The sequence below is a fragment of the Sinohyriopsis cumingii genome, chromosome 13, assembly GCF_028554795.1.
Source record: "Sinohyriopsis cumingii isolate HCF-2022 chromosome 13, ASM2855479v2, whole genome shotgun sequence".
In the NCBI taxonomy this organism is placed as follows: Eukaryota; Metazoa; Mollusca; class Bivalvia; order Unionida; family Unionidae; genus Sinohyriopsis; species Sinohyriopsis cumingii.
In genome coordinates this window covers 58,892,077-58,905,647 of record NC_142973.1, presented here as the reverse complement: position 1 = coordinate 58,905,647, position 13,571 = coordinate 58,892,077, and the positions used below count along the sequence as shown (strand labels likewise).

The following is a 13,571-nucleotide window of genomic DNA, read 5'->3' as shown; positions in this document are numbered from 1 at the left end:
AAAATGTCCACCAGTACTAAAGTTGAAAAACATGTACACAGCTTTATCTATTAAAAAAATGCTCCAGAATTTGACCAACATTAACACAAAGCATCATGGCAGTGTTGGCCTTACAGTATGGGACAAATGATGATGTGTGATCATATATAGATGAACATAAGGAAACTTGAGAAATCACGAAGCAGTTTGTGCATCTGGATAAGTGTTGGATGTGATGTGTTGCACAACTCTTCCTACACATCATGTGTGTCATCCTTATGTGTATCTGTGTAAGTGTTGGCTGTGTTGTAACATCCTTTATTGCATCTGTGTAAGTGGTTTATGTTGCTCCTAAGCATCATTATATGCATCTGTTGTTGTTGTTATTGCTTTAATTCCATTTTTCAGCACATACTAAGATATACATGATGGCCAGTATAACTGGTGGAGGAAGAACGTGGGAAAACCCTGATAAGAACCACCAACATATGAGAAGCTACTGGCAAACTTTCTCACATGCCCACATTGGCCAAGCAAGTGACTTGAACCCATCTATATAAATAGTTTTGTTGCACAACTCTGTACACATCCATATATGTGTGTTTTTGTTGCACAACTCTTCTTACACATCCTGATATGCATGCATGTAAGTGGTTTATTTTGTGCAACTCTTCTACCCATCCTTATGTGCATGTGTGTAAGTGTGAGTTATGTCCCATAACTCCCGTAATTCTTTCTACACATCCTTATGTGCATATGTGTAAGTGTGAGTGTTGTCCCATAACTCTTCCTATACATACTTATATGCATATGTGTAAGAGTAGCTCATGTTGTGATAGCCATATATGCATCTATGTAAGTTTTGCTTATGTTGCATATCTGTTCCTACACATCCTTATGTGTCTGTTTAAGAACCTTATGTTCCACAACTCTTCCTAACATCATTATGTGCATCTGTGTAAGTATTAGTTATGTTGCATATCTGTTCCTACACATCCTTTTGTGTCTGTTTTAGAGCCTTGTGTTCCACAACTCTTCCTAACATCATTATGTGCATCTGTGTAAGTATTGGTTATGTTGCACAAATTATCCAGCACAGTTTGAGTTAGAAACTACAAACTTTGGGACACTATTGTTTGTGATCTGTGGATGTGCACAGCAGTTTAAGAATTTCAGTCCATTGGGGATGGGAGGATATGCATGTGAAGAACATTTGCATAAATCTTGTTGTTGGGGGATGGGGGTGGAAGAACTGAGAAAAGCATGGAAGTAAAGCTGCTAAGTTTCAGTATGAAAACTGAACTAAATGAACCCCATTTAGAAAGAATGACATATTTTCTGTTTATTTAAAGCCCTGAATTTGGCATGACTGTCTGCAAAATAAATATTTTTCATTGTAACATATATTGCCTATAATGAAATAAATGAATGATAGGTATTGATAATTGATATAAGAAAAACTTGAACTTAACTCTTTGCTGTATTTCAGAAACTGCGAGAAGAAATTCTAGTCATGAAAAAGTACATATTGTTGTGTTCCAATGCCATGGAGAACAAATTATTGCTAAGGTTACAGGGAAGGCAGCACTTTGTAGAGAGTTCTGACACTTATTGCCTGAAGGACTTGATAGATCTGCATTCCGACATCTTGTTGCCAGAACTGGCACAGGTTCACACAGCCTGGGCACAACATATCAAGACTGATTGTCAGGTAAATTTACTCCTTTGAAAAACAAGACTGTTCTTCCTTTACATTTAAACTGCTTTTCAGGTAAATCGACCCCTTGGAAAAATTGGAGTGTTCTTCCGATACATTTAAATTAATTTTTCAGGTCAATCGAACCCTTGGAAAAATTGGAATTTTCTGACACATTTAGACTGATTTTCAGGTAAATTGACACCTTGGAAAATTTAGAATGTTCTTCTGACACATTTAGACTGATTTTCAGGTAAATTGATCCCTGGGAAAAATTGGAATGTTCTTCCAACACATTGAGACAGATTATCAGGTAAATTAACCCCTTGGAAAAATTGGAATGTTCTGTGATCTTGCTGCACAATTGACATGTTTAGCTGTAGACTTTAATAGATTTAACAGACTGCATGGTTAAGTGTTACTTACAGAGCCCTAGCTCACTATCTACATTAGCAACTGCATATGACAGTGAAGCTGGGGAATGGAATGAGATGATATTTATGATTACTAGGTGAAGATTTACAATGACTGGATGATGATAAAGCATTTTAGAAATTTAGCAGCAATGAAGATGAATTATTGGACTTTGTACCAGATGACATTATATTGTGACAAATATAGGATACTGTGAATCACAATAATGTGGACTTTGATTGTTTATTTGCAAAATGTGTGGAATTAATGTCAGAACTAATGATTTTATTGGGTATGTGACCTATAATTGAATTCACGGATTTATCATATAAATGGATTTAAAATGTCAAGTATTATGGATTTTAATGGATTTAATGTAATTAGGAAAAATTGTTAGTTGTCAGTTTATTTGTAACATATTCCATTCAATGATATAATTGTATTTTACATTAGGTTTTGTCCTTATTTTTCCTATCTACCCATCAATTCAATTTAGCTTCTTTATTTTTTTCAAAATGCAACTCTGACTCACTGATGTCAAATCACACTTTTAAATGGATCTGCCTTGCAAAATACACCCCAGCTTATTGGAGGATCAAAGAGAAATTGGATTTTTGGTGCCCTAAAAGGTTTTTGTGGGGATCAACATATAGTCGACTTATAACTGAGTATATACAGTAACCTCTTAGTAAATGGGATGACCCCATTTAATGGCCCACATTCTTTTTCAGTGGTACAGTAAGTCAAAATGTTGTTTTATATGGTGCATACAACATTTCTACCACTGAATTTTTTAATATTTTTGTAATGTGATTTTGGTAACATTCACTGGAGAATTTTCAGCGGTTGCTGTACTTATCATGTTACACTTATAAGTTATTTTGATAATGCAATTTACATTATTTCACACACACACACACACACACACACACACACACACACACACACACATATATATATATTTGTTGTTGCTTGTTTCTCTTCATTACAGAGATCATAACTATGTGTGAGAGGTGTAAACGATTCAAGGTCATAGAGGAGGGACATGAGTTGTGTATATGCATATAATTGCTCACATAATGTGTGTGCACCTTGGCATGAAAATACTTGATTTTGAAAAAAGCAGCTCAAATGCTGCAAACACGAGCATATTTAACTACACCACACAATCCAATTTTTTGATTATTATCATGGGGGATGATGATGTACCATATCCACCCCTCATGCAGATGCAGAAGTGGCATTAGAAGAGTTTGTACCCATTAATAAAGTAGAATCATTGATTATTTTCATGGGTGATGTCAAGATACCCTTTCCATCACCCATGAAGGCACAGAATAGTGCCACAACAAACTACCCATGAATACAGTAGAGTTGTTGAGTAGTCTTGTGGGTGATGTCAGGATGCCCTCTCCATCACCCCCTGCAGATGCAGAAATTGTTCCAGAATATACTCAGTCCATGAATACAGTAGAAGCACAGGCAATTCCAATCAAGCCTCAGAATTGTATATGATCAATATGACTTGAAAGACATTTTTCTGTTGATGGTAGAAATGGCAACATCAGCCAGCTGGACCACAAAGCATATATCATTTTTGGTATGCCTTTCTGACCTACGACTAGCTGGGCCAGTTGTATGAATGAGCTATGTATGATTACAGCCGTTAAGGGTCTTTTAGCTCTTACTGGCAAGCCGTCCAGACTGACTTGACAACATAGCTTGCCGGCTGTACTGACCATACCACAACAGCTGGCCATACTGACCATACCAAAACAGCTGGCCGCACTGACCATACTACAACAGCTGGCCAAACTACATAGAATATACCATCTCTGGCATGCCGTTCCAACTGGTCCAGCTGCACAAACAAGCTATGTATATCTACAGTTGTTAGGAGCCTGTTATTTCTGACTGACGGGATGAGGGGGTGGTGGCCGAACAATCAGACTGACCATTCCTATGAAATTCATAGCAAACTGGCATTAGTTTTGAATCCATTTGACTGAGCCAAACTGGTCATCTGCTTAAAAAATATAAAAAAACTATACCATAACCTTGGTGAAATGATAATGCATACTGATTATACTATATCATCATTTCCTATTGCTGAAGATGATGAAATGGAAATGCTGAAACGTGCCAATCCAACAAAGGAATGAACAGAATTTAGTTCACTACAGTGATACAGGAAATTCATAGGATTTTGTCTCCATTGAAATGCCATCCTCCACCTTCAATCCATTCTACCTACAAGGTCATTGCCTTGGTAGATGATGACATTTATTTGTTCAGAATCTTGCCATACCAGTTGGAGATTGCAAAAAGTAACAGGCATCTCTTGGAGCATTCACAATCCTGGAAATGCAAGAGCTTCTTTATGATGAGTCAGTTGCATGCAACTTTTTCACCCCACTGGTACAAAGTCATATAAAAAAATATTTTCTCCACACATACTGTGTACAGATGTTGATAAATTGCACCAACAAGTCTTTAATGCCACATCAGATTTTATCAGGAACATTGTGTTGACTTCCTTCCTACTTGACATCGTGCAGCTGCTGATTGTTCATCTTGAGGAAAAAGACCACTTACGCTCATTACTATTTTCCTTTGCACTCCCTTCCTTTTGGTTCTCCACTTCTGTTATGGTGTCAGAGGAGGTGTGAAAGCAAGATACACATAAGATGCCTTTGAGTGCAATCTTATGTCTCTGGACAACCCTGTTAAGGTACATAAATGAGAAGGGGCGATTGTCACCAGAGAATTTGCAGTGGCAGTTCTCAGCAACTATTTTGCAGGCTGGCATGGAGGGGAGAGAGAAGAACAAACTGTCTTCTTCTCCATGCTTTCTGTCACTCGTCAGTGATAAACCTTGCTCGCTGATAACAGACTACTGTCATTTCTTCAGATTTCAACCAGCCATTCTATCAAAATAATAGATAATCAAATATATATCAGAAGTTCTCTGGGTTTTGTTATCCAAACTCCTCTAATTCTATTGTCCTACCTTCATAAAGGAACAGCAAAGCGATTTCTTGAAGGGGTATGTTTTTATCACAATTTAGTTTTTCTTCTTGTAAAGGGTGGTGTAATGGTAGAAAAACTGGTCGAACAGGGCTTGTACTCCAGAACATTTCTGGTTACAAAGTTCAATGACAGTTGGGATCTGCAATGGGAATGCAACAAGTACATGATCAGTCTCAACATGTCTGACATGTACTTCAATATACTGATTCATTTAGACCCAATCTTAGCCTTGCTTCCTAGTTTTGTTCTAGTTGCAGCAAGGAGAATCAGTAAGGTAAACATCTTGTTAGTTGATCTGAACTCCCTGCTTTCCTGCCACAGTGGTTCAGTTACACTTCTGAAGGCTTCTGCTTTGATTGCAAAGAACAGGTTCCCACCCATGGAAAGTAGTTCTTTGTTGTGAAACCTCCTTCCTCTTTAGAACCTTTGCCTCCGTGGCATGTTCAAGATTCCATAAGTGTTTTGAAGTGGTATGGAATGTGAACTGAGCCAGGTTGAAGAGGGAGTTTTCATTTTTTTTTTACCGCTGATAGAAACTTCATTATTCTGGGTGCAATGAGGTATCTCCTCTGCCACCAAGAACAATGAATTTATTGCATACAGAATACTCAAACGGTTAAGGCAGTAGCCACTAGCCTAACGGACATTATTCAAGCAGTGGGATACAGGGTAAAGATGACTTTAGCTTTTACTTCAGAGACCTTTTTGGTGGGACTTGGAGCAAAAGCACAACAGACTACCTTTTTGGGTCATTGAGCAGCTTTTAAATAATGCAGTCACTTTGCTTCTGCTAGATTTGTGTGAAAGAAATCTTTGTGCAAGATGTGCCAGGGAATATTCCTATGCTTATCCTGGCCCATATCTCAAAAAGATTGCTTCATGTACATTTGGGGATTGGATCTTGGGCCTTCTCATGTGGGTATGGGGATATGACTCCCTCCACCTATTACATGTTTTCCTAATGTATTATGATCAGATAATAGATCTGAAGAAGAAGCCACATTTTAGAGTAAAATATGTTTCTTTGATAATTCTTATCTTATCCTAATATAGGGACACATGTCCAGAATCCCTACTGTTACATTCAAATCTGATACAGCTTGCACAGCCACTCGAGTAGTAAGTGACATATGGGCAAACTTTGGGGGCCCCGAGTGGTCTAACGCGCTCTCCGTTACGGATCACTGCCATCTCACCTCTGTCTGCGTGGGTTTGAGTCTCGGATTCGGCTAATGTGGGTATGTGAGAAAGCTTGCCAGTAGCTTCTCGTGGGTCGGTGGTTCTTTCCGGGGTTTTCCCGGGTTCTTCCTCCACCATTAATACTGGCCGCCATGTATAGCCTATCATGTGCTGAAAAAATGGTGTTAAACCCTACAACAACAACAACAACAAACTTTGGCATCAATCCCTCAACCCAAGGGTGATCACTCTTATCTGACTTTCATCTTGGTGGGCAAATAACTTTTAGCACTTTAGGTAAGGGTGGATTTGTATAGTGGTGATCCAAATGTCAGGTGAATATTATTGAAAATGTATATTTTGTTCTAAAAACTGATTTCAAACTTTACATTTCAACTATTGTTTCCTGTAAGATTTTGGACTGAAATGGAATTATATTTACAGAAGTCAGTTTTTCAGTTTTTGAAAGTGTTACTGTAATATAGATAACCATAGCTACTGTATCTTGCTTTAAGGAAGTGCTGTAATGAAATAGCAGATGCATATAATATAAGCACTGAATTCATGATAAATTAGAAAAAAACACATCAGCTAATTATAAGTGTAAAATACAGTCCTTGAATATTTGTTAATGAATTAATTACTTTCCTTCAAATGAATATTATTCAGACACAGACGTGATGATATATTGATGTTGCTGGATTTTATGTCCTGACAAGAACAATGTCACAGGTTGTAAGGGGGAGGAATGTCAGTCAGTATAAAATATAAATGGGTTTTAAGACAATGGAACTTTAGCTGTGGTTTGAAAATAATCCATTTTCAAATCCAGTGTTTGACATACATTTCATTCCAGTTTCATTTGCATTCATTCTCCATCCATTTCATTCCATTTTTGTGTATTCAGCATTCCATTAAAATTTTTTTTGTTTCTCTGTTCGGATTATCTTTAGTAGGGTCTGTATATGTGACAGACATTTTTGAAACAACAGCATTTTTTTATATAGAAAGATAACTTTTTGAATGTCCTTTTAGTGAAATCTTAATGTAGTATGACAGTGAGACATTGTGTTCAATAGAACTCTTGTTGGTAATGAAAATTTCTTTTTCTTTTAGAGATGTCAGGCCAAAGGTTTCATCTGTGAAATTTGTGAAAGTAGTGAGATTCTATTTCCATTTGACAACATAGCTGTGGTGTGTCCAGACTGCTCATATGTCTTGCACAGGTAAATATTAAGTACTTGTGTACACAGTTTACATGTTTTAACATACCTGGATAACTCAAAAATCTTTTTGATGTAGGGGCAGGTGTTGATTCCATTGTTTGTTATAAAAAATGCACCCAAAAATAGGTCTATGTTTTCTAAACATGAATATATTTGCAGATAAAAGCTGTAAACAGGATTCTTGCAGTCTTTGAATGTCTTTGAGAGTTTGGGGAAAATGAGGTAGCATTTTCAAGGCCTTGAAAGTTTGGGAGAATCAAGCAGATTACCCTAAGGTTTTTGAAAGTCATTGAAGATTGAAATAAACCCAATTTTTTAAATTTCTTTCCATAATCACAAATAAAGTTGTCCAAGGTTGTTAGATTCAGATGTATAGTCTGACTATACAAACCTGTTTGTTCGTACCCCCCTACCGATTTCAGTAATGGAAACCTTTAATGTGATAAAAAGTGCAAGGAACTTAGTCAGTTCATTCGTTGATTTATAATTTCTAATCTGACTGTGAGTAGAGTGGCCCTAACATCATCCAAATCTGCGTGTTTCATGCTTAATGGAAGTTTTCAATATAATATACGGACATGCTCAAGATCCATTTCCAGTTCCTGGACAAGTCCATTTCAGCAAAGGGGTGTATGCACAACTACAGATGTACATACATCTGCTTCTGATATTTCCGAAGTCAAATCAAGCAAAGGAAAAGAATGACAACAAGTTTGCCTTTCAAATGGATTTAACGAATGGTTTAATTTCTATGTTTATGTGTGCAAAGGGATATAATTCCAAACTCTCAGTGTTATGGTAATTTACAGAATTATTCGGCAGTTACCGCATAGGATGAACTGCATCATTATGTTGTCTGATGGAAATAAAGTAGCCCATAGTGAACGCAATATGGCACCATGTTAGTATGGAATGTCTGTTAAGCATGAAAGGTGCAGGGGATGCCAGTATTAGTGCCATTCTGGTCACATTCAGGTTATAAATTATAAATCAATGATTTAATTGACTTAGTTCTGTGCACTTTTTATCATATTAAAGTTTTTATTGAAATCTGTAGATGGGTACAAACAAACAGGAATGTATAGTCAGACTATAGTCAAGTTTTCCTGGTTTCTTTCTTTTGATGACCCATTCAGTTTCATTGCCGCCACCATAACAAATGAGCATTCGTTTGGCCATCCAAAGTTGGCTTTGGCGGCAACTCAAATAACACATGCACTCTTCATCAAAGCAAGCCGGCTACACCCTTCATCAGGGAAAGTCAACACCATAATTATTTTCAGCATGTTTTTTGTTTTCCAGTTTCATGGTGTTTGTTTTTTGTAATCATATCATAATATATGTTTTTAGGTATTACCTAATGTTGTAAAGTGCTTAGAGCTTCTAAAAATTAGGTGCTACACAAAGTCCTCATTATTATTATTATTAATAATAAGATCATTAGATTCTGATTTAGTCGGTTTTCCTGGCTTTTTTTGATGAATCATTCAATTTGATTGAATGAGTTCATCAACTTTGGCCAATTAAATTGTTCATTACACTAATTCACGATTTTTTTTTAACAAGACTGTTCAGCCATTTGAATTTTGGTTGCATTGAACAAATGCTCACTCTATGTAGAAAGTGTGCAAAAGTAACACGCTCGAGGAGTCAGTATTTGTTCAGTCGATTTACGTCTTCAGTTTTGTTTCACCTCGTGTTTAAAAATACTAGGTCATTGCTCTTTCAACGATATCTAGCTTGAACAAGAAAAATGCAAGGAATTGCTGGAAAAGGATAAAACATGTAAATGAAAGGCATTTTGTACATTGTGTAAGAAGTCAATCAGTGTGGCTTCGATGTGAGAAGGAGCCCTTACAAGTCATGCCAAAGGTAAGATGCAAATTAGTACACAGTAATTACACACTGTTACGAATTATGTGTGAGGCAGGAAGAGAAGTAGAGTCCTGATGTGATTTAATATTGACTCAGTATGGAAGATTAGTGGATGAAGTTATCCAATCAGACAATCATTACTTGAAATGCTTCAATAGAACAGATGACAGGCTTGATGAAGTGTTTTATTCTGTCCTTTCCAAAAGAAAGGAACATGTTGAACTTTGGAATGTTCTCCAGAAAATGTTGTTGTTGTCACATTGAGCAAGCAACAGTAGAGAGAGGATTTTCTGTCAACAAACAGGTATCTGTTGAGAACCTCAGCAGAGAAAGCCTCAGAGCTCAAAGGCTAATCATTGGCACAATAAGAAAGGCAAGTGGACCTTTGGAAATCGTCATTAGCAATGAAATGATGACATATGCCTCCTCTGCAAGACATAAGTACCATGCCTATCTGGATAAGAAGAAGGCAGAGGAGGAGCATGAGAAGAAAATCAGAAAAGGAAAGAAATGGGAGTTAGCATGGATGAAGTGGAAGAACTTAAAGCCAAAAAGCTGCGTCTTGAAGCTGACATTGCCAGCCTACATGCTTCCTCTGTTCAGAAGGCAGAAGCAGAGTTAAAAGGACTCATTGTGCTTGTCACAGAGTCAAATGCTCTTAGGAGCAGAGCAGTGGAAAAGATGACAGCAGTGGCCTCTCTTTCCAAAATGAATGAAGAGAAAAAACAGCAACTATAATAATGCATTTAAAACAGTGCCAATGTCTGTAAAGAGAACAATTTATTTTGTATTAAGTCTGATGCATAAGTTACATGTTCCTGAAATAACAGTGAATGTTAACCTACCTTCCAGATCATTATAAAGCAATTTAAGAAAATTAATTATAGTTTTAATTAATCATTTAACAATATTGTTACTTTTGTATCCATTGTTTTCTCATATAAACTGTATACAAAATGTTAGTACAAATAGGTCTTGGAAATCTGTGTTTGTGGTCTTTGAAAGTTTGGGAAAAGTCTTTGAATTATCATTCATAGTTCATTTGAACCCTGGTAAATGAAATCTTGATAAATCATTCTTTTTATAATTAAAAGCTGCAATTAGTGGACATAAATTTTCAACTGAAATATTTCCTTTATTAAATGCAGTTTATGCTTCTAGTTGTGGGGGCAGGTTAAAGCATACATGCCAGCCATTAACCTTTTAGCATAATCATTATGTTTTGTTTCACCTTATTATATCTTATGATCACCTGTACGTGGATTGCACTTTTTTGGTACATTGAAAAAAATAACTGAGCAATAAAAAGTTGTGTTTGTCATTTGTATTATTACTTCTTTCATCCAACACATAAATTTGAGAGAATTCTGTTTCATAAGAATAGTGTAAGAGTACGTTTATCCATCATAGACTTACAAATAATCCTAGAATTACAAACATATGTTCGCTGCCTCGCTAGGTGCTCACTATTAATATGTTAGTGTTAGGACTGGTCAGCCTGGTGTCAGGATAATGTGACTGGGTGGGACATATGCTACATGTCTGCGGCATGATGCCCCAGTGCTGGACATCACTATAAACTGTCACACTGCAGACATCAAAGCAATATGACTGAAATTTTTTTAAAGGTATGTTAAAAATATTAATCAAACACACACACCAACACTTTCTCTCATTTCGAATCTCAGTCCTAGGACATTCACCAAAAGGGTTTGACAGCATAATTGCCCAGTTCAGGACATCCTCCTTAACATTGACTGCGGTGTTTCTGGATAATGTTCTGTAGAAACATTTGGTAAGTTCAGTTCTAGTTCAGGACAATGAAGCATTTCCTCAGCATTCATTATAGTTTAGGTTGACAAGTTGATTTTGTCCCTTCATAGCAGTTCATCCCTATTTGGGAGTGCAATTCCTAATTGTAGCATTGTTTAGCTTCTACCCGATTGCATTGATTAACCTTCTCTAGTCCAGGCCCAATTGTAGCCCATCTCAAGTCACTTAGATCATCAGAAAATGATTTCAGTTTAAAATTGACCTCTTCCTACAGTGGCAAAACAGATTTGTTAGAGGTGGGAATACTCTGGAAACTCCACAACTGGAAGTTATCTTCTGCCAGTTTGTCGGGTTAGGGGTCCACTTACTGACCTGCTTTATAACAGTCTGTGGCAAGTGGATGCAGGAGCAGAAGGCCACTCACATGAACCTGTTAGGGATGAAGGCCACTCTCTTTGCTTTCCATGCTTGGAAAATGGTTCTGATTATGATGGACTGCACTGTGGTGGTGAGTTATCTCCATAAACATGGGAGGGAGTGGCCAAATTACTTGAAGTCTCTTATGATATGGAAGTTTCTCCTGATGCATGCAATACTATATTCTTATTGCATTTCCATCATACATTGGGCTTGTTAAATGTCCTGACCAATTCATTCTCAAGGAGAGACCAACTGGTATGCATGGAGTGGTCTCTTCACCTATCTGTCTTTCAAAACGTTTGCTCCCTGTGGTATTACCTGATGATAAACCTCATTGTGACAAGGTGGACATGCACACTAGCCACTCCTCACCCAGATCCTAAGTCATTGACTGCTGATGCTGTGTCAGTCAACTCAGCTTACACCAAAGGGAGTTCAAAATGTGAGGGACCAGACTTGCAGAGTAGTTGTGTCTGCTCATCTTGAATGAGACAAATCCTGGGCCAAAACTCCACTCATTTGTCACAATAAACACTCCCAGGAACCCTCACTAAGGTCACTAGTTTTCCAGCAATGTCTGGACAAGCTGCTTAAACTATGGCTTTTATCAGAGGAACCTTGCATGAAAAAGAGTTATGCACTTAAATTGCAGAGAAAATTTCAACAGCAAGAAGGCCTCCACTTCTAAGGCATATACAATAAATTGGTATATTTTCATTGACTGGTGTCAGGACCGTGAAGTCATTTGTCTTTTATCTTTCATTCACCTGTTGTCTAATTTCATTTTCCTCCTCTGAGAAATTAGTCCATTAGTTTCAAAGACATCATGGGATAGAAGATATTGGTAACAAAAAGGATGTCAGACATATTGTATAATTCCAGTGTCCAGACGACACTCATTCACCTTGTTTTCAGTGTGGATCCTTTCATGAGTCTTGACAAGGCTCAGTTCACTTCATGTTCAGTGCCTATATTTTACTTTACTGAAGTTATTATCTTTCAAGGCATGTTTACAGATACCCCAAACTTCTGCATATCCAGTTCGTCGATCTTAAGTTCCTCTAATTCCATTTGGTTGGTTTGGCTGTCCTGATAATGCATCCTGACTTTGTCTCCAAGAACATGTTGTCTATTGGCAATCTTGAAATAATAATTTCCCCTTTCTCCTTTATCAGTCTGTCGAGATGCAAAGCCGCATGATCCAAGTTATGCACTTGGGTGCTATCCGAGACACACAGAAAGAATATGCAGTGCCTGGCAAGGAATCTTACATAACCTCTCAAGCACAGGCCTTGTGGTTCAAGTGCGTCATTTAATTGATGTATTCTGAACTATCTCTGGATCAGGTACATTACACTAAGATCTCAGCTGATGAAATTCATGCAGTTTGGAAGAGCCTCACTTTCCAATGCAACAGTTCTTTTTGAGACGTCGTGGCTGTCATGCTGAATCAGTTTTCTCCAGTTGCTATTTTGTGTATTGGTGTCACAAAGACTAAAGTTGAACCTTGGTGGGTTGCTGGTGCCTGCCCAGACAATTAACAGGGCCTCATTCATGACAGTACAACCTACTCATGCATGGTTTTGAGTCCAACTGCAAACTGCATCAAAGAAAGTTGTGAGTAAATTATATTTCTCCAAGAATACTTGAATGATCACAATGCTTCTAAGCCCACCCACCTACCCTTGCAAATGCGAGCATACTCCTTGTCGGGTTTGCTGATAAACATCCATTATATGGGTGTACGACTAGGAAGGCAAAGAGAGGTAATTTGTAAGAGTTACTTCCCTCTGTCTATCTACAGCATGAAAGATCTATAGACATTTTCTTTTTTTCAGGAGGGTTTTATTCAGGAGGCTGCACAGTTTATTTCCCAATTTTAGTGATGCTAGTTTTGTCAGGCAAGTATTTCTTGGAGAAACATTACTAAAATATTCCTTTCTATGCTTATATTGTAGTATATAAATAAAAGAGTTCTG

The 13,571-nt window shown here is 37.3% G+C and overlaps 1 protein-coding gene across 1 annotated transcript in view; it reads left to right on the top strand.

The window, feature by feature from the left end:
• The window catches only part of LOC149785658 (differentially expressed in FDCP 8 homolog), a 45,996-nt gene that overhangs the window by 31,949 nt on the left and 476 nt on the right, over positions 1-13,571 (top strand). The window contains exons 10-11 of the mRNA XM_089979484.1: positions 1,469-1,690; positions 7,415-7,524. Coding sequence (XP_089835610.1) covers positions 1,469-1,690; positions 7,415-7,524 — 332 coding nt within the window. The remainder of the gene's footprint in view (positions 1-1,468; positions 1,691-7,414; positions 7,525-13,571) is intronic.